This window comes from Trichosurus vulpecula, chromosome 1 (assembly GCF_011100635.1).
Source record: "Trichosurus vulpecula isolate mTriVul1 chromosome 1, mTriVul1.pri, whole genome shotgun sequence".
NCBI lineage: Eukaryota > Metazoa > Chordata > Mammalia > Diprotodontia > Phalangeridae > Trichosurus > Trichosurus vulpecula.
Genome location: NC_050573.1, coordinates 80,743,870 through 80,762,209, shown reverse-complemented (window position 1 = coordinate 80,762,209; position 18,340 = coordinate 80,743,870). Strand labels below are relative to the sequence as shown.

The 18,340-nt window shown below is 45.6% G+C and overlaps 1 protein-coding gene across 18 annotated transcripts in view; it reads left to right on the top strand.

The window, feature by feature from the left end:
• SCRIB (scribble planar cell polarity protein) overlaps positions 1–18,340 on the top strand; it is a 75,347-nt gene that overhangs the window by 40,914 nt on the left and 16,093 nt on the right. For 14 of the 18 annotated variants that reach the window (XM_036756885.1, XM_036756839.1, XM_036756856.1 and 11 more), the window contains 9 exons: positions 239–472; positions 1,912–2,022; positions 2,421–2,597; positions 2,751–2,867; positions 3,219–3,407; positions 5,180–5,290; positions 7,069–7,155; positions 11,184–11,522; positions 12,042–12,101. In XM_036756885.1, coding sequence (XP_036612780.1) covers positions 239–472; positions 1,912–2,022; positions 2,421–2,597; positions 2,751–2,867; positions 3,219–3,407; positions 5,180–5,290; positions 7,069–7,155; positions 11,184–11,522; positions 12,042–12,101 — 1,425 coding nt within the window. The remainder of the gene's footprint in view (positions 1–238; positions 473–1,911; positions 2,023–2,420; positions 2,598–2,750; positions 2,868–3,218; positions 3,408–5,179; positions 5,291–7,068; positions 7,156–11,183; positions 11,523–12,041; positions 12,102–18,340) is intronic. The other 4 variants (XM_036756951.1, XM_036756944.1, XM_036756935.1 and 1 more) reach the window with 1 other exon arrangement.

Here is an 18,340-nt window from a genome sequence, read left to right as displayed (position 1 = left end):
CTGCTTTGGGATTGCAAGATTATGGGGTAGGGGTGTGGCTGCATTGAAGGGCTGAACCAGCCCAGTTGGGAGGGGAGGTCTGTTGGAGCCTCTGTGGCCGACCAGGGTGGTAAGAGCTGGGACTGTCTCTTCAGCGCTGCTTCTGTCTGTTCTGGCCCTTGTACAGGGATGGGGGGTCAGGGATAGCTGTCTGGCTTCTCTGGTCCCTGATCTCCGTTCCTGGGGGCAATTCTTCCAGATCAATGGGGTAGACATGACAGAGGCCAGGCATGACCAGGCAGTCGCACTGCTTACTGCTGCCTCCCCCACCATCACGCTGCTGCTGGAACGAGAGGCTGATGGCCCTCTCACCCCTGCCCCACCACTCAGCTCCCCTCTACCCCCCAGCCCTGTCACACCCATGGCAGTTGGGGAGCCTGGGCCCCTTCCTAGCCTCATGGCCACCACTCTAGAAGGACCATATCCTGTGGAGGTGAGGAGCCCCCAACCCTCCCCCTTCTTTGTTCCCCAGTCCCCACCTACCTTCATTTCCCCCACACACACATCTTGTTTTCCTCCCACTTCCCCCTGCCTGATGTTTCCCCTTCACCTGCCCCTCTAAGGAGGTCCATTATTCCTTCCTCTCTATCCTATGAAAATTTTTTTTAAACCTCAGGATTATCCCTATTATATACCCCTTAGACCAGGATTTTGTCTCTTGTAGGCCTGGGGAAGGTATGTTTGTCCTTACATCCCCACCTATGTCAAAGATGTCACCACACATCTCTTGCTCTGTTTAATAATCCACAGTGATATAGAGATTTATTTAAAGTTTTTGTATCTCTGTTTTCAGCTGGTACCAGTACTCAGTATAATTAGTTCCATAAATTTACTCTGTGGTGTGTGATGTAGGTCTTCCTGTTATTTGACCCAAAATCTGCCTCCCATCATGCACAGAGAGGCATGGTCCTAATGTCTGGAATTTGACGAATGAGCTGCTTCTCCCTGCCTTTCAGATTTTTATGGACTTGGATGCACTCTTAGCTTTGGTCTTTCAAAAGGGCTGAGATTCTTCAGTCTGTCTCTATGTGTTCTTGTCATACCCAGCATCTTTCTGTCCCACCTATTGTATTTTCCTTGAGGTTTAGAAGTTAGACCTGCACGCAGACTCCCCAGCGTATGAAGGGTAGAGGATATGTCTGTTTCCTTTCTCTTCCTTGTAGTACCCAGCATTTTTGATCCAACAGTCCATTGGGCTGAGGATGGTCTTGGGAAGACAGTCCCAAATTGAGGACTGGGAGACATAGTCTTGAAACTGCTACTAACTAGCTCTGAAGCCTTGAGCAAGTCACTCATTTCAGGTTCTTCATCTCTACAATGAGCAGAATGAACTAGATGATTTCTGTGAGCCTTTCCAACTCTAATGCCAGAAGTTTCCAGTGGCTCCTAAGGTCCCTCTTATCACAAAGAGTAGAGTCTTTTCCTCCTATAAGTAGTTTGGATGATATCCCCAGATACTTTACCCTACACTGGACTAAATTGAGGTTTCCTTGCCACTCTTATGCTCCTTTACCTAACTTCAAAAGCTTTTATTGATGTTTATCTCCACTGGGGTTAACATTTCACTTAGAAGAACTTATTTGTCATCTACAACCTTGGAAATTTCATTGTGTAGTCTCTCTGCCAGATTATTCATAAAAATAAGTCTGACTTGTTCTTCCCTCTCCAGAGGAAGCTCAAACTCAGTAATCTGTATCAAGTATTTTGTTTTTATAAAAGTGCTACAAAGATGTGAGCTTGTATTAGGTACATGAACCCTACCTATCTTTTGTATTATTTTCTCAAAGACAATTCCCCATCTGTGACCCAGTAGCCACAATCTTCCGTAGCTACCTTATCACACCTTCTTCATTGCCCCTTCAATATCTCCAGGAAATCTGCTTGGTGAAGGCTGGTGGGCCTCTGGGGCTGAGTATTGTTGGAGGCTCTGACCATTCCAGCCACCCATTTGGGATCCAGGAGCCTGGTGTGTTCATCTCTAAGGTAGTGGGACTAGGGGGCACTGGAGCAAGTTGTGTCTATGGGAGGTGGGGTTGTGTCTCAGCCCCCTTCCCTGTGAGGAACACCCCACCCAACCCCATGCAGGCTTGTCAATGAGGGTAGTGTTTGCAAATGGTAGACATATGTGCTATGAGTAGGGTTGTATACCGTCTGGGTTGAGGGATGTCTGTGGAATTGCTGAGGAAACAATGTCTAGAAACTGAGGCTAGAGTAAAGAAGATCCAAAAAAAGCCAGCACATGCCATTTGATACTCTGTTCAGCTAGGCCTGTGCAAGTATCTTTCCCCTTCCTGGTTTTCTGTCATCCAGTTTTATCTGCCTGTCCTATCCTGTTGGACTTCCTGTACTGTCCTGTACCTCTACTATTATGTTTCTGCCAGGTGCTTCCTCGGGGATTGGCTGCTCGAAGTGGGCTGCGTGTAGGTGACCGAATTCTGGCAGTGAATGGGCAAGATATTCGAGGGGCTACACACCAGGAAGCTGTGAATGCCCTACTCAGCCCTACCCCTGAGTTGTGTCTGCTGGTGCGGAGGGATCCTCCCCCACCAGGCATGAAGGTATTTATCTCTAACCAAGCAGAGGGCTGAGTTTGAGGGTAAAAGGGAGATTTTGTTGGGACGGGAGAAATGTGGTAGTATAGGAGCTACCTTCAGATGGTGATGGATGGCTTCTTTGGCCTCTTTTTTATTTTTTACCCCTACTGCCTTTAGGAGATCTGCATTGAAAAGACCCCTGGGGAGAAGCTGGGGATCAGCATACGAGGTGGAGCCAAAGGTCATGCTGGGAACCCATTTGATCCCACTGATGAAGGTGTCTTCATCTCCAAGGTGAGAACTCCTGGAGCCTAGAGGAATCTTCCACCAAAACAAATATCTCCAAGATCCTGGGAGTTTTTCTTACCCTGCTCTTTGCCACCAAACCCTGGCGAAAGGTTCCCCTTCTCCCTTCAAGCAAATCTACTCTCAGAGTCCCCTTTCACCCCCAGGATCCCCTTCTTATATTGATATTTTTTCTGCCCTGTGCTCCCTAATGTCAGAGCCTGACACTCTCCCCCAGTGCCATGTGCTGTAACATTTTTCCACTGACACCCACACTTGGCAGTCTGCTGAGTTTTCCCTTCAACTTCCTGATATCTCTAACTTCCATTCTTATTCTTTCAATTTCCTTTTGTCTCCTAGGTGAGCCCAGCAGGTGCTGCTGGGCGAGATGGCCGCCTTCGAGTGGGGATGCGGCTGCTCGAGGTGAATCAGCAGAGCCTGTTGGGCCTGACACACACCGAGGCAGTGCAGCTACTTCGTGGTGTTGGAGACACCCTCACAGTGCTCGTCTGTGATGGCTTTGACCCTGTTGCTGCTGCCGCCCTTGAGGTCAGTCACCCAGCCAATGACATGGAAGGGAGGGTTTTTATTAAGCTGTGTGCTAAGCTATGTTAAATGCTATGAGTATAAATGCAAAAGTCCCTGCCTGCAAGGAGTTTAAGTTTTAATGGGGGAGAAAACCCCTGGAGGGGCTACGGGGGTTGGTTAAGAGAGTAAAGTGGCAAAAGGTGTCAGGGTGAAGAGGAGACACCTTGGTCTTAGGGAGGACTTGACCAAGTAGCATGGCGAGGTCATTTAGCCTCTTTGAGGAGCCTCCATCTTTTATCTGTAAAACAGGGGAAAGAATACGTCTAGCAGATACTTACTTAGTGACCTGAGCCTCCAAACAGTCCTCAAAATCCTCACGATCAGTAGCCGCCAACTTGCTCACAAGATAGGCACAGGTCCAGTGTCCCTCCCTCAACATACACCGTGTTCCACACTGTTAATCGATAACCCAGGTGCCTGCCCACCTACTGATTCAGATTCCAATTTACTTGTACAAGTGTTAGGCTTCCATTGATCAGTAATATTAGAATAGGCCAGTTTGGCTGAAATAAAAAGTAATTTCTAGAAAGGCAGACTGGAACCAGATTGTGAAGGACTTTTAAATGCCACCCTGAGGAGATTGTATTTTACCTTAAAGGAGAGGGAACCCCTGATGGTTGAGGCAGGGGCTATCATGGTCAGGAAGTTTATTATGGGAGACTGAATTAAAAAAGAGAAAAGAGTGGAAACCAAGAGCCCAGTTCAGATGGCATTGCCATAATTGAGGTGAGAGGTGATGAGGGCCTGGACTCGGTGGAAAGAAGGAGATGAAAGTGGATGCTGTTAAGAGTAGTATTGGAAAGACTTAGTAACTCTGGATATGTGGAGTGACAGAAAAGGAAGAGTTTGGGATTGATTGTTGATTTGCCGTTGGCTAGGCTCAGCTCCCTTGGGCTGTCCCTCAGCCTAAGAAGGCATTTCAGTAGCTCTGGGAGGTTCTTTTCCTGCTGTTGAGGTCATTCCTATCACCAAATTCAAACTGAACACTTACTAAGCATCTGCTATGTACAAGACACTGCCAGACAGTCTAGGCTCCAGAGCCCTTTCCTCAGAGAGCCTCTTTCCTTGTGTACACATATAGAAGAAGTAGCCTAACACACCCATGAGCTGCATGTAAGTGGGGTGAAAGACAGGCCTTGGACAAGCACCTGGCCCTAGGGCTCAGACTCAGCTGTGCCACAGTGTGCTTTGTATAACCTGAAACTAGATGGGTCTCAGTTTCTTCCTCTGTAAAATCAAGGTGTTGAACTTCCTAACCTTGGTTGTGTCAGGACCCCTTATACAGTTTTGGGAGGCCCATGGGCCCCTGTTCAGAATTAGGTTTTTAAATGTACAAAGTGGGCATGGAGTCAGGAGAGACCTACATTTGAATTCTGGGCACTGCTTGTCTACTTCATGACTCTAGGCAAGTCACTAAACCTTTGATCTGCAAAGTAATAATACTTTGAATAATATTTGGATTACCTACCTACCTCAGAGAGCAGTCTTGAGGAAAGTGTTTTGTTAATCTAGTAGTGCTATAGCAGTGAGTTTTTGTTTTTATTTTTTATTAGAGTTGAACATTTTAAGGTATCAGAATTAACCTGGCACACAAGGCAGAGTTTACACACTTGGAGTAATACATCTGTGCAGTAGTACCGACCTTGACTTGAGGTCAGTTGTAAACCAGACTCCCTTCCCGGAGCTGGGTGCTCACATACCCCTCCTTTACTTTTTACCTTCCCTTCCCCCAGATGTCCCCAGGTGTCATTGCCAACCCCTTTGCTGCTGGTATTGGGCGCAAAAACAGCCTGGAGAGTATCTCATCCATCGACCGAGATGTGAGCCCTGAAGACCTGGACAAGGTCAGTATACCCTATAGTCAGCCTCCCCAGGGTCCCTTGAGTGGCCCACTTCCTCCCACTGACTGACATGAGCAAGCAGATTTGCTGATGAGTTGGTGAGTTTAGTCGTTATCCATGTGGCTGCTCTTAGGAGACAGATGCTCAAAAAAGAAAATTGGAATCAGTGATGAGCACAGTGGATTCAGGTAAAATCCTCAAGGCTATTTGGGAAGGAAACTTTTCCACTCTCCTCTCTACCTTTCTTACTGCCCTTTCCCTCAGTCTCCTAATGTATTGGCCTAAATGGTCAGTGCTGGTTTGGGGCATGCTGAGCCACCTAATTGCAAGCTCAGTTCCTCTTCCTTGACCTCTAGTTTGTGTCTGTCTATTTGTCTCTCTCTCTCCCCCTCCTTCTTCCCCCCCCCCCCCGCCACTCTTCTCTCTCTCGCTTTCCCCCTCCCTCCCCCTACCCCATCTCTCTCATACACACCCACACACCCATACCACACACACACACACACACACACACACACACACACACACACAAAATATGCAAAGGGCAAGGAATAGCTATTGTAGGCTCTGCCCTTTCCCCTGACCTCCAGTTTTTTTGCTTCCCCCCCTGCTTTCACACCCTTGCTGCCTAAATCCTATGGCCATGGATTGGTGCAGGAGCCTATAGGTAGGAAATAGGCAACAGGAGTGGCCTTATAGGCCTTTGAGGAAAAAGAAACATGCATATATACATACACACGTATGTGTGTATCGGAACATGCACACATATTCTTTTGTGTGTGTGTGTGTGTGTATGGAGAGAGAGAGAGAGAGAGAGAGAGAGAGAGAGAGAGAGAGAGAGAGAGAAGGAATGAGAGAGAGTATGTGCTAAGAGTGAGAGATTCCTCAATCTTTTGGGCCGAGTCTGTGGGTCTATCCCATGATTCCTCTTACTTGTCTGTCCACTGTCTTTCCATCTGAGATCTTGCTTTCTACTTTTTTCTCAGTAGATTTATTCACGTGTCCTGTGTTCTAGAGACAACAGCTAGCCCTTGGTCAAAGATTAATGCCAACTCTCCCTAAGAATTCCTAGAAATTCTGATCCATTCCTGGGCCCCACCCTTCATACGTACATACACTCATGCACTTTGTTTATATACTTATACATGTTATAGAAAGGTCTCTGAACCACAGAATTTCATAGTTGTAAAGGACTCTAGAAGATAAAGCATCCAACTCTTATCTGAAAGGAATTCCCTTGACAACATTACTGTCAAAGGGTTATCCAGCTTCTATTTGATGACCTCCAGGAATGGAGGAACTAAGTAGCCTACAAGTTAGCCCTGATTCCATTTTTGAATAGCTCTAATTGTTAGGAAATTCTTTCTTATATTGAATTGAACTCTGCAACTTCTCCTTATTTCTCCTAATTCTTCTGAGAACAAGCAGAGCAGTTCTACTCTCTTTGACATGATAGTCATGATAGTCAACATTGCAACAGTCATGCATACATACCCTCACCACCACTAGATCTTCTCAGTTAAATTAAACAAACAATTGCTAAGCACTCTCTCCAAGTAAACTATTATACTAGGTCTGGGCATATTAATACAAGACTGAAATAGCTTCTGCTTTCAAGGAGCTTTCCTTCTAGGGAAACACATGTACACAAGCTTCCCCTCTGCCATACTCTTTGGATTGCAAGCTTTCTAAGCTTCTTATCATTCTGGTTAGTGTTACACGTTCCTTCTCATATAGACACATGCACCTTCTCACAGGTACATTTTCTTTGGATTTTCTTGCAGACTCTTAGTCCAGAACCTCTGAGGCTGGATTATCGAACCCTGGCTGCTTTGCCCGGGAGCAGCAGTATCCAGAGGATCAATTCTAGGGTGAGTGACTGCTGTCTCTCCTCCTTTTCTATTACTTCAGCACTTTAGCACTTGTATGGTTTCTCCTCTTTCTCTCTCTCCCTCTCCCTCCCCTCCCCCCATCTCCCTCTCCCCCTCTCTCTATCTCTTTCTCCCTCTCATTCCCTCTCTTCCTCTCCCTCTCTCCTTCTCCCTGTTCTCTTCCTCTCTCTCTCCATCTTCCCTCCCTCTTTCCCTTTCCCTCTCCCTATCTCTCCCTCCCCCTTCCTCCTCTCTCCTTTTCCCATCTCCCTAAATTCTACAATAAGCTGTATGGGGATGAATAGGAAGCATGATAGAGTAGGGGATGGATAATGTCAGCGAATGCTGAGGGGCTGCAAAGGGTTCAGGAGAACCAATTAGGAAAGGCTTCTGGGTAGAGATGAGCTTGAGTTGGGGCCTTAAAAGATAAGTAGGATATAGGATGGCTAGAAGTAGGAAGGATTTCCCAAGCTGGAGGAATAAAATGAGCAAATGTGAGGTCAGGAATCCACAGGGCATGTTATAAAGAGACAATGAGGAAACTGGCCACCTGAAGCTGAGTATAAGGCAGGGAGGAGAGACATCCAAAAAGGTAGGCTGGGACCAGATTGCTGGTGGTTTTAAATGCCAGGATGAGGAAGGATATGGATTTGATCTGTTAATAGGCAATGGGGAGCCCAGTAAAACACTGGGCACATAGAAGGTATTAGTTGATTGATTCTAGATTCTCTAACTGGATGTGGCCTGGTAAAAATAGTATTTTAAAATGGCTTGGGAAGGAGGAAGACTGGAGTTAGGGAGTAGGTTAGAAAGCTAGTGCCATGGCCTGAGTAAGAGGCACTGATAGGGGTTGTCTGAGGGTACAGCAACAATAAATTCATAATAAGTACCTGTATGTAGAGCCCTGGAACTGACAGTAGAGACAAGCAAGTCCTTTCCCTGTCAGTCCTTTGAACGAGGTAGAGAGATGGATTGTGAAGGGATGAATGGTAGAAATACTGTGGTGGCGTTGGTGACTTAGAGAGTGGTGTAGAAGGCCACCAGGGCTTGGCTCAGCCCCTGACTCCTCACTAACCATGGCCATGGGCAGGCAGGTCCCTTCACCTCTGTGGGCTACAGTTTCCTCCTCTATAAAATGAGGAGTTTTAGACTAGACAACTTTTAAGGTCCCATGCAGCTCTAAACCGGGGATCTTAAGGAGAAGTCAAAGAGAACTCCTGATGGTGTTAGCCCAGGTGACCCTGATGTTTCCACTTTAGCATACAACAGAAACATTAACTACATGTGCTGGAGCAACTAAGCTGTGCAATGGCCTTGGCACTTAGAAGAGGGGTCAGGGCTAGTGATGTAAAATAGTGAATTACGTGCTGAAGGTAAAAGTTGAGAGAACAGAGGATTAGAGACTGTTAGGGCACAACCGTAAGTCCTAACCTGACCTGGAGTTTGGGAGAAGGAAGATGTATCAGGAAAAGAGTGAGGTCAGAGAAAGCCAGGACAGTATATTATAGAGGTTGACGAAGAAAAGTTTCGAGAAGGTATTAAATGTTACAGGGTTTTACCAAAGTCTCACTGTTTTCCCAAATGTGACCTTGTCCACTAAGTTCTCAATGCCTCTCCTTCCATATAGGGTCTCTCCCACAGTTCTGTTCTCTCCTCATTTTTTTCCTCTCCCCTCCCCCCAGCAGATAAAAATAGCCAGCTGGGTGGGTGTGACCAAGGTCAAGCCAACAGCTGGGAAGCCCAGGACCCTTAGGAATGTTGAAGGGCTGGTGAAAGGGGTGTAGCCCAGGGCAGCTCTAGTCCTGGAGACCAGTGTTCTCCAGAGGAGGTGAGGAGACTACAGCTCTGTTGGGGGGCTCTGCTGAGACTTAGTTTGGGGGGAGGATCTTGTGGGTACATGTACAGTAGGGTGCAGGGAGTGAGGTCAGATTAAAGGTGAGTAGTAAAAGAAGATGCATGAAGGGAAAAGTGGGAAGGGTACAGGGGACATAAGCAAGGTTCTGATGCAAAGAAGCTAGGGATTTAATTTTGGTACTAACTCCCTCCCATCACTCTGCCTGATCCTATACATTTCCCATTCTCCCCCATATTCCTCTCTCTTTTCCCCAATCTTTCTGCACTATTCCCATATCTCCTTTTCCAAAACTTATTCCTTCTTTCCCATTGATCATTTTCTCCCGTTCCTTTCTCTTCCTTGTCCTTTTTCCTGCTCATTCCTTTGTCCATGTTTCCTGCTGGTAATAAAACAAAGATTTTGAGGAGGACCTTGCACAGAACTCCAAAGCCATCAGAAAGAGGGTCCATGAAGCCATCAAGATATTTGAAGCAGGCATTTGGTGGGCTTCTGAGTGGGAAAGGAGATTTCATGCAGCAGGCTCAGTCACATATGTGCCCTGGTCTTTACTGAGGGAAAGTATCAGGGAGATTCGTTCTAAATTGCCTTTTGGGAGAGCAGCTGAGTCAGCAATAATAGATCAAGCAGCGGTGAATGTGCAAGATATTCTAGACCTAATTAACACATTAGATATCAGTAAATTCTCCTAGACAGGCATCGGAAGGTTTCAGAGGAATTCAGGGGTGAGATTGGGGAAGGCTTGTTAAAAATGTGTAATGTGTTCTGACAAAACATGCACTGTTCAGGAGGCCTGGCACACAGCCATCGTGCCTCCTGCTGAAGATGATGCTTGGAGCCAGGATGCTGGAGAGACAAGGCAGGCAGCAGTCCAGGGCCCAACAAAGGGAGGACATAGTCAGACATACTTGGTCCTTTTTTTTTTAAATGAATGTACATTTTTGGTCACAGAAGATTTTTTTCCATGGCCCATTGTTATTTATGTGATAATTTAAGTCAATTGTTACAGGGAAAGCTCAAAGCCTCCAAAGGCAGTAACGTAAAAGAGGTGTTGTTGTTGAAACTCGTATTCCATAGATGGAAAACTGTGATTGGTGGGGAAGGTCTTCCAGACATGGATGTTTAAGGACAGATCCTAGCCAACATTTAAAAAAATAGTCATGGTTGCAGATGATTCTCAGCTTTAATGGGGAGTGAAATGTTGCTGTAGTAGAACAGACTGCACTGAGAACTCTTGAAGCTGAATGTGGGGATGGGGGAGCATTAGTATGTTTGGGAAGAAGCCATTCAAACTCTAGGCTTCTGAACTTTGAGCTCACAGAGACTACCCTGGAGAAGGACCTAAGAATCATTGTAGACCGAAATCTGTTGTAGAGCAGATTTTTGTTCAGGTAAGAGTTGGTTTTGGATTGGCTTTACAGACCCTTCCAGTTTTGTGGCTGTCCCTTGAGGATATGTGCTAAGAATGTAGTGGTTACATGCGTGGCCAGTATCAGCAAGGGCAGGGAATAGGGGTGCTAATATTTAGCTCCTCTTAGCCCAAAGTGCAGGCCTGATTGGTAGACATCTAACAGGGCCAAAGGACATTCAGAAAAGGACAAGAGAATAGGATTGAGGAAAGATTGTTGAAGACAAGGTGAAAAGCTCAGGCCTTTTAATTTTGGGAAGTTGAAGGCTAAGAAAGAACAAGATCCAAGTCAGTAAATTCCTAAAATAAATAGAGCACATATAAACTGATGGATCAGAATGCAGACAGTAGATTATGGGAGCCTGAGAGAAGGACTTAGGTAGAAACATAAAACAAAAAAGTAACAGTAGCAAAAAAAAAAAGTAACAAATAGCAACCCCAGAAGTTGGATCAAGCTGGAAATATAGATTCAAATAGAATTTTGATAAATCGTTGAGTTCAGTGTCCAGTTGAGAGGACTATAGGGATGCCTCTAACCTTCAGAAACAACATGTCTTTCCAAACCATCTCTTTAACCTGGACAGAAGTGGAGTGCTAGGCTGGCTGAATCAGGGGACTGATACCAGGGGAAGGGAGAGCATTGTTTGAGCTTTATTATACTGTGTCCATCATCTTTCATCTCTTCTTCCATTTCCCTTCCTCACTTGTTCTCCTTTTCTGTGTGTCTCATCTCTGTCGGTCTGTCTTCCATCTCTCTCTCATGTGAAGCTCCAGTTTTCCTCTCTCCTGCGTGACAATCTCTGGGAGCCCAAGCCCAGCGCGATGGACAGAGCCCCAGCAGGCCTGCACAGAGCTGAGGGCAGCTCAGAGGTCTCAGCCTTGACCCAACCTAGCAAGGGCCCCACTGGGTTTACCCCAGTCATGGGTGCCTCCCCAAGAAGTCCCGAAGAGCCTTTGGGGGAGGGGGAGAGCCTGGTGGATTCCAAGTCAATTCCGTTTGGGGAGAACCCTTTTGTGCTGGCCAACCGGGGAACATCATGCCTAGGGGGCCCTCCCCTGGGATATGGCCAGGGAGGGGTGCTGAAGACCAGCCTCTGCATCCCCAAGGCAAGCAGCCCTTCACTTTTACCCCAATAACTGTGTCATGGAGACTAACCTGGGAATTTGGGCTGGGGACTAGGGTGAATGTAAGAGGCAGTAATTGTGATCCCTAATTTTCAGCCCTAGAAAAGGGGCTAGAGGAAGGAGAGAAACTGGGGAACTCTATGACTTTTCAACACCTTCCCTCATCTATAGGTCTCATGGTATCTTCTTCCTCCTGTTCATTTGTTTCCCTATTATCTATGAAGACACCTGCAGAAGATACTTAAAGCCTTTTCTGTCCCATCCCCAAATCACTTAGCCTACTCATGACTCTTCACCTCCTCCAACTTCCTATACTTTTCTCTGTCCTAGCCTTTTAACTCCATACCCATAAAGACATATATTGATATATGCATATACATTTCTACATATGCATAGAAATAGCCCCCGTTTGATGAAATTATAATGACTGTATCCATGTGTCCATCCTCCTGCCTCTCCCTTCTCCCCTCCATTACCTCACAACCTGGTCTCCTTTTCTAGGTTTCTCCAGGGGCCATAGGAAACCCTCTTGATGCACCCCGCTCTCCCAGTAGCCAACAGGTAAGTTTCACTGGGAGATGAGACCAGAAGACGACATTGGACTGGGAAGTCTGTAGTAGTGGGAGGGAGAGCTTGGCAGGAGAATTTTTTTTTTTCCTGACTAGGGTCTGTCAGTTGAACACATCTTTAATCAAGACCCCTCACTCTTCAGGAGCCTTGAGTGGGATGGCAGAGGCCTGCCGCCTTTCACTTCAGGAAATCCTGATGTGATTGGAATGACAGAACAGTCATTAAGTAACTTCCAGTTGCCCACACCTGTGAAACTCCCTTCATCAAGCCTGTACTGAAGGCCTAGTGTGTGCAGAACACTGGACTATGGTGTTGTGGGAGATAGAGAGATTAGGTAAGGCACGGAGCCTGCCCTCCTGCAGTACTTCACAGTTCAGGGCCTGAAAAGGCACAGTCTTCATGTCACTTCCACAAACATCTATGAAGCACCAACTGTAGGTGCGAGCTGCCCTACATCTAGAGACAAAAGAGAAGTCAATAAAAGATAATTTGAGGAGTTAGGAGCATTATCAACCTAGGCATACCAGGGATACCTTTTCCTAGGGGCAGCCCCTGAGTTGGGCCTTAGGGATTCTGAATGGTGAAGGGGAAGAGAGAGTCCAGTCTATGCAAAAGCATTGGGGTGGGGAGGTAGATGGCCAAGTTCAGTGAATATTGAGTTGGCCAATTTGTCTGAAGCATGGAGTGTGTGAGAGGGAACCATATGCAGTGGCTAGAAAGGTAGGCTAGAGCCACCTGATGGAGAAGGTCTTTATATGTCAAGCTGAGGATTCTGTTTTATTCCAGAGGTAGTAGGGAGCCACTGGAGACTTTTGGGCAGACGAGTGTGACATGCTGACTTGTGCTTCAGTGAAACTGTTTTGGCAGTTCTGTGGAGAGTAGGTCAAAGTGGGGGAGTACTAGAAACAGGGAGACCACCTAGGCTATTCTAAGGGTCTGAACTAGGGTCGTGGCCATATGAGGGGCTGGAGAACAATGAACGTGAGAAGTATTATGGAGACAGAATTAACATGGCTGATTAGATATAGGGGGAGGAGGAAGAGAAGAGTTAAGGATCACTTCATTGCACACTTGTGTAACTGGAAGGATAGTGCTGCTCCTAGAAAGGGAGAAATTTGGAAAGGCTGGTTTAGCGGAAGAAGATGATGAGTTTCATTTTGAACACATTAAGCTTAAAATACCTGTGGTGGGGGCTTCCAATTGGAGATATTTAACAAGTAGTTGGTGTCTTAGGAATGCAATCCAGGAGAGAGATAAGAGTAGATCTGGGAATCCTTTGTATCAAGATGATAATTGAATTCATGGAAGTTGATGAGACCACTGAGGTAGAGAGAATATATAAAAAGAGGAGGGTCCAGGAAAGAGCTTTGGGGTGGAGGGTGGCAAAGGAGATTGACAGGGATTAGTTAGGTATGTACTTCATGAAAAGTTCATTGGAATAGTGCAAAGTGCTGTATGCAGTTTAAAGAACATTGTTGCCAGTGGGGAGATCAGGGAAGCTCTTCTGGAAGAGGTGGCATTTTGGTGGGTGAGGGATTCAGTAGGCAAAGCGGATGGGGAATTATAGACAGTCCTTATTTTATGTAAGTGGACTTTAACTTAAAGCCATTTTTACTTAATGTGAATTTGCCCATGGAAGTAGGGAAGGGTGGGAGGGAGGAAGGCAGAAAGAGGGCTACACACAGTTCAAGTTGGGGACAGACACGTGGTACCAGAGGGCTGACTGACGGAAGGTGGATATGAAGGTGGGTAGGCAAATGTAGCAAAGGTCTGTTCTCTCAGTGCTGGAGATCTCAAGCCAAGCACCCCTATGATGGTGGTGGTGGTTCTTTTGCTTTCACTTGGAGGGTTTTTTTTTTTTAATTGGGAAGGGGGAAGGGGGAGAAGCTCTGGATCACTAAGCCAAGGGGCAAGAATGGAGAAAAAGGGCACAGTACTGTGCAGTAAAGTAACATAGGTGGTTTTTTTTTTGGAATGTAGATTTCTTTCAGAATTCTTTATGCCACTTTTCCTTCCTGGCAGGCTGGAGGCAGGGACAGCAATGGCAGCTGCGACAGTAGTGACAGCAGCACCTTTGCAGCCCCGTAGAAGCTGCTTCAGTGGGGGGGCCATGAGGAGAGGGGTAGGTCTGCAGAATGGTCCACTTACATTAAGTGAGAACTGGCTGCATAGGCATAGGGAACAGTGTAGGCATAAATCTAGAGGTGAGAAAACATGGCATATTTGGTGAATAATAAAGTAATCCGGCTTATTGGAGTATGGGACTAACCAATGCTGCTATATGCCAGTGTAGGAGGTACAACTAGAAAAGTGAGGCGGTCTCTGTCCTACATGGTACTGGTAGAATAGAATATGTTTACAGTAAGTGAATACTGACCATATGCAGAATATACAGTATTGGGGAGATGGGTAGGGAGACTAGCCCCTGAGGGAATTGGAGGAGGAGGGATTACTTGAGCTGGAGGTTCAAAAAGCATCCAAGATTTAGAGCTAGAAGAAGGGACCTCAGTTCCTGTAGGCCAGCCCCAGATTTAATAGACAAGGAAAGACCCAAGTCCCAGAAGGGCACAAGTGACAGATGCCACATTTAAACTTGACTCCCTAGAGGAGACCCAGCTCAAAATATGTAGGAGGCAGCTAGTGATGAGAGACTGGAGTCCAGAAGAGAGACAAGGGCTGGAAATGGAGATCTGGAAGTCATTTGCAAAGGGGTGGCATCAGCATAGAATGTACTGAAAAGTCATAGGAGAGACTGTTAAAAGAATAGTTTGGCACAAGACTTCAGAGGGTCTTCAATGAACAAATGAAGCATTTATTGTGTGCAAAGCTCTATGCTAAGCACTGGGGATACAAATATAGAAAAATAAGACAGTCCCTGCTCTCAGGGAGCTCACATTCTTACAGGGAGACAACACACATGGAAGGTTTCACCTGCAGATCAGATGGAGATCCTTGAGGTACAACAAATGGTCATGCCTATGCCGAACCATTTGACATCACCAAGACTTTGGTGGCAAGAACTTTCTTTTTAGGATTTTCAGTAGCTGTGGCTGTAGCCCCTGCAGGAATAGTTGCCCATCTGCATCTTCAGAGGTGTTATTTCCCTGCATGGTGACTGTAGACACGAGTAGAAGCATTGTTATTCCCAAAGTTCTTGGGTTCAGTCAGTCAACAGTCGTTTATTAAGTACTTGTAGTGTTTCAGGAACTGTGTCAAGTGCTGGAGACAACCAAAAAAAGGCCAAAAAAGTCTCCAGTCTCTGCTCTCAAGGAATTTGTAGTCTAATGGAGGAGATGCTGTGCCAACAACTATTTACAGATAAGATATAGTGTGTCCCAAAAGTCTTTTAACTGCACTAAGGCTTTTAGGACACCCTCTATGCAGAATCAATTGGGAAGATAGTGGCCAGGGTAGCGGTAGGCATTTGGCTTATCTGACCCATGTTGCCTCCTGTCTCTGCCTCAGAGTACATTGCTACTCCAGCTGAGTTGTCTCGCTTGCCATGTGAGTTGGTTGGCAGTTGGTGCCGATAGCTCTCCCCTTCTCCACAGGATTTACTTCCTAGATGATGGCTCTGATGGCTAGGCTGGAAGCAGAACTGGTGATTAAGGGGAGCAGGGGGCATGGGGAGTAGGGTGGGGCAGCAGGCAGAGAATGCTGCCAAGGGGAGATGATGGTCAAAGTCGTGGTGATCTGAGTTGCCTGGCACCAGCCACCTTCTGTGACAGAGGAATTCAGCCATTATTTAATAGGCATTTGGAAGCCATTGAAGATTTTAATATGTTGTAGAATTCCTTGAGATGGATGGATTGGTTGTTTTTTCTTTCATTTTTTTCCTTTATATCAAGTGCTTAGTACACTATCTTGAACATATTAGGTATTGAAATGATAAATTCTTGTTAGATTGAATTAAGGAGGAAAATGCTCTAATATCTCTGCATGAAAAAGATAAGACCAGTAGCAGTAATGAAGGATGGATTGCGGAGAGGAGAGGAAGGACATAGGGTAGAGGTAAGAAGAGCTATCAGAAGGCAGTACTAGATAGAGAGTAATGAGGACCGTTACCCAGGATGGTGGCAGTGGAAATAGGGAAGTCAAGAGGGGCTGAAGAGGTAGAATTGGCAGATTTGGGTAACTGATTGGAATTGAGGGTTAAGGGAAAGGGAGGAGTCAAAGATCATAATTTTGAAAGGAACAGTACGGGTCATAGTGTTTGTCCCCTCATTTTATAGATTAGGAAATAGGCTCAGAGAGGTACCCCAAGATTTCCAACATGAATGATGAGGTGAATGATTACAGAAATTGTAAAGTTGGAAGAAAGAGCAATTTTAGGGGGTAAAGAGGAATATGTTGGGTTAAAGGTATAGGTGGAAATGTCTTATAAAAGCAGTTCCTCTTCATTAGAAATCTTTAAATAATAATAATGATAATAATATTACTTAGCATTTATATAGCACTTTATATGTGTTGTTTGAGCCATATTAACAACCTTGTGAGGTAGGTAGGTGCTATCGTTATCCCCATATTACAGATGAGGTTGAAAGAGGTTAAAATGACTTTCCTAGGGTCCTATAGCTAAGAAGTGTCTGAAGCAGGATTTGAATTCAAGTGTTCCTGTCTTCAAGTCTGACATTTCTACTCACTGTACCACCTCACTGCCTGCAGAGGCTGGATCTCCAACAAGTGGTTGGAGAAGCAGTAGAGAAAACTCCTATTCAGGTATAGGTTGGTCTAGATAATCTCTGAATCCTCTTCCAAAGCTGAGTTTCTGTGTTTCAGTTATAGATATAGAGAGCTCAGAATCAGTGTTAGAGTGATCAGTATAAATGAGGTGGATCTTGAGTTGTGCCTTCATAGGTAAACTTCATAGATGGTCATTGAATCTATAGGAGTGAATGAGAAAGAGGGCCAAGTGCAGACCATTAGGGAACCACCCACCTCATAAGAGATTGGTCAGATAAAAGAGAAGAAGATGAGAAGTTAGGGGCAAGAGGAAAACCAGAAAAGAACTTTTCTAGAAGGATGGGGTGGCCCATAGTGTCCAGTGTTGCAGAGAAATCAAAGAGAGGTTCATTGTAAACTTGGAAAGACAAGTTTTAGTTGAAGGCTGGAGACAAAAACAGGAGAGCTTGGGATTAAGGAGGTGGGATGACAAAGGTAGAACTTGCCAGAAGTTTAGCTGTGAAGGGGAAGAGACAAGTGAGATGACACTTTGGTGGAATCAAAGAGTGATTCTCTGATTTTACAAAGGGTAAAAGAATGAATGGCTCTTTTGGACTGGGGAGGCCAGAATGTATGTGCCAGAGAATGGAAACGTCATTGGAAAGGGAGAGATTGAAGACTACAACTTGAGGGAGGGAATAAACGTTAAAGCAAGATGCTGGAAGAGCCAGGACACAGGTAGAGACATTAGCCTTGTTTTGGAGGGGGGAAGTGAGGCAGTTGGCGTTCAATGACTTGTCCAAGGTCACACAGCTAGTAAGTATCAAATGTCTGAAGCCAAATTTGAACTCAGATCCTCCTGACTCCAGGGCTGGTGCTCTATTCACTGCACCATCTAGCTGCCTGCTGTCTCAGGTAGTTAGGTAGTCAAGGGTGTACTAGAGCCAGCTTCTTCTGAGTCATAACAGCCAGTTGTTAAACTTTCAATGTGAGTATTTCTATCTGGGACATAGGCAAATGCTACAAATTTGGACTTAATTGTTTTGTTGAACATTGTATTAGCAAGGCAATAAACATAACATTGACAATGATTGTGAATATGCCTATGCAATTCTGTATCACAAAATATGAGAGACTCTCTATACAGGGGGTAGAAGAAGTAAAACATTTATTCAGACACCAGAGGACCAAATCCCATAACCAGTCCATCTCATCCAAGCAGCAAGCAACTCCCCAAACCAGTAAGCCCACTTTATCATAACAGCAAGGAACTTAAAACACAATATCACAGCATGGAGCCTTGCCATCCCAAAACCATCCACCCCCCTGCTGGGGCCTTCCCACAAATGCACTCACAGCATAGCACACTTCTGTTCTTTCCCTCAGCTCCTGTGACACACTTTCCTTTTCCTTAGGAAGCTCCTTCCACCACATGTGACTTAGGCTTCCTGTGATGTAAGCAGGTCACATGGCCTATTAATGGGTGGGAAAGATCTTCAAATCTAAATTGTCATTACAATCATCTAGACATAAAGTGATGGAGGAAATGTTAATAATGCAGATTAGAC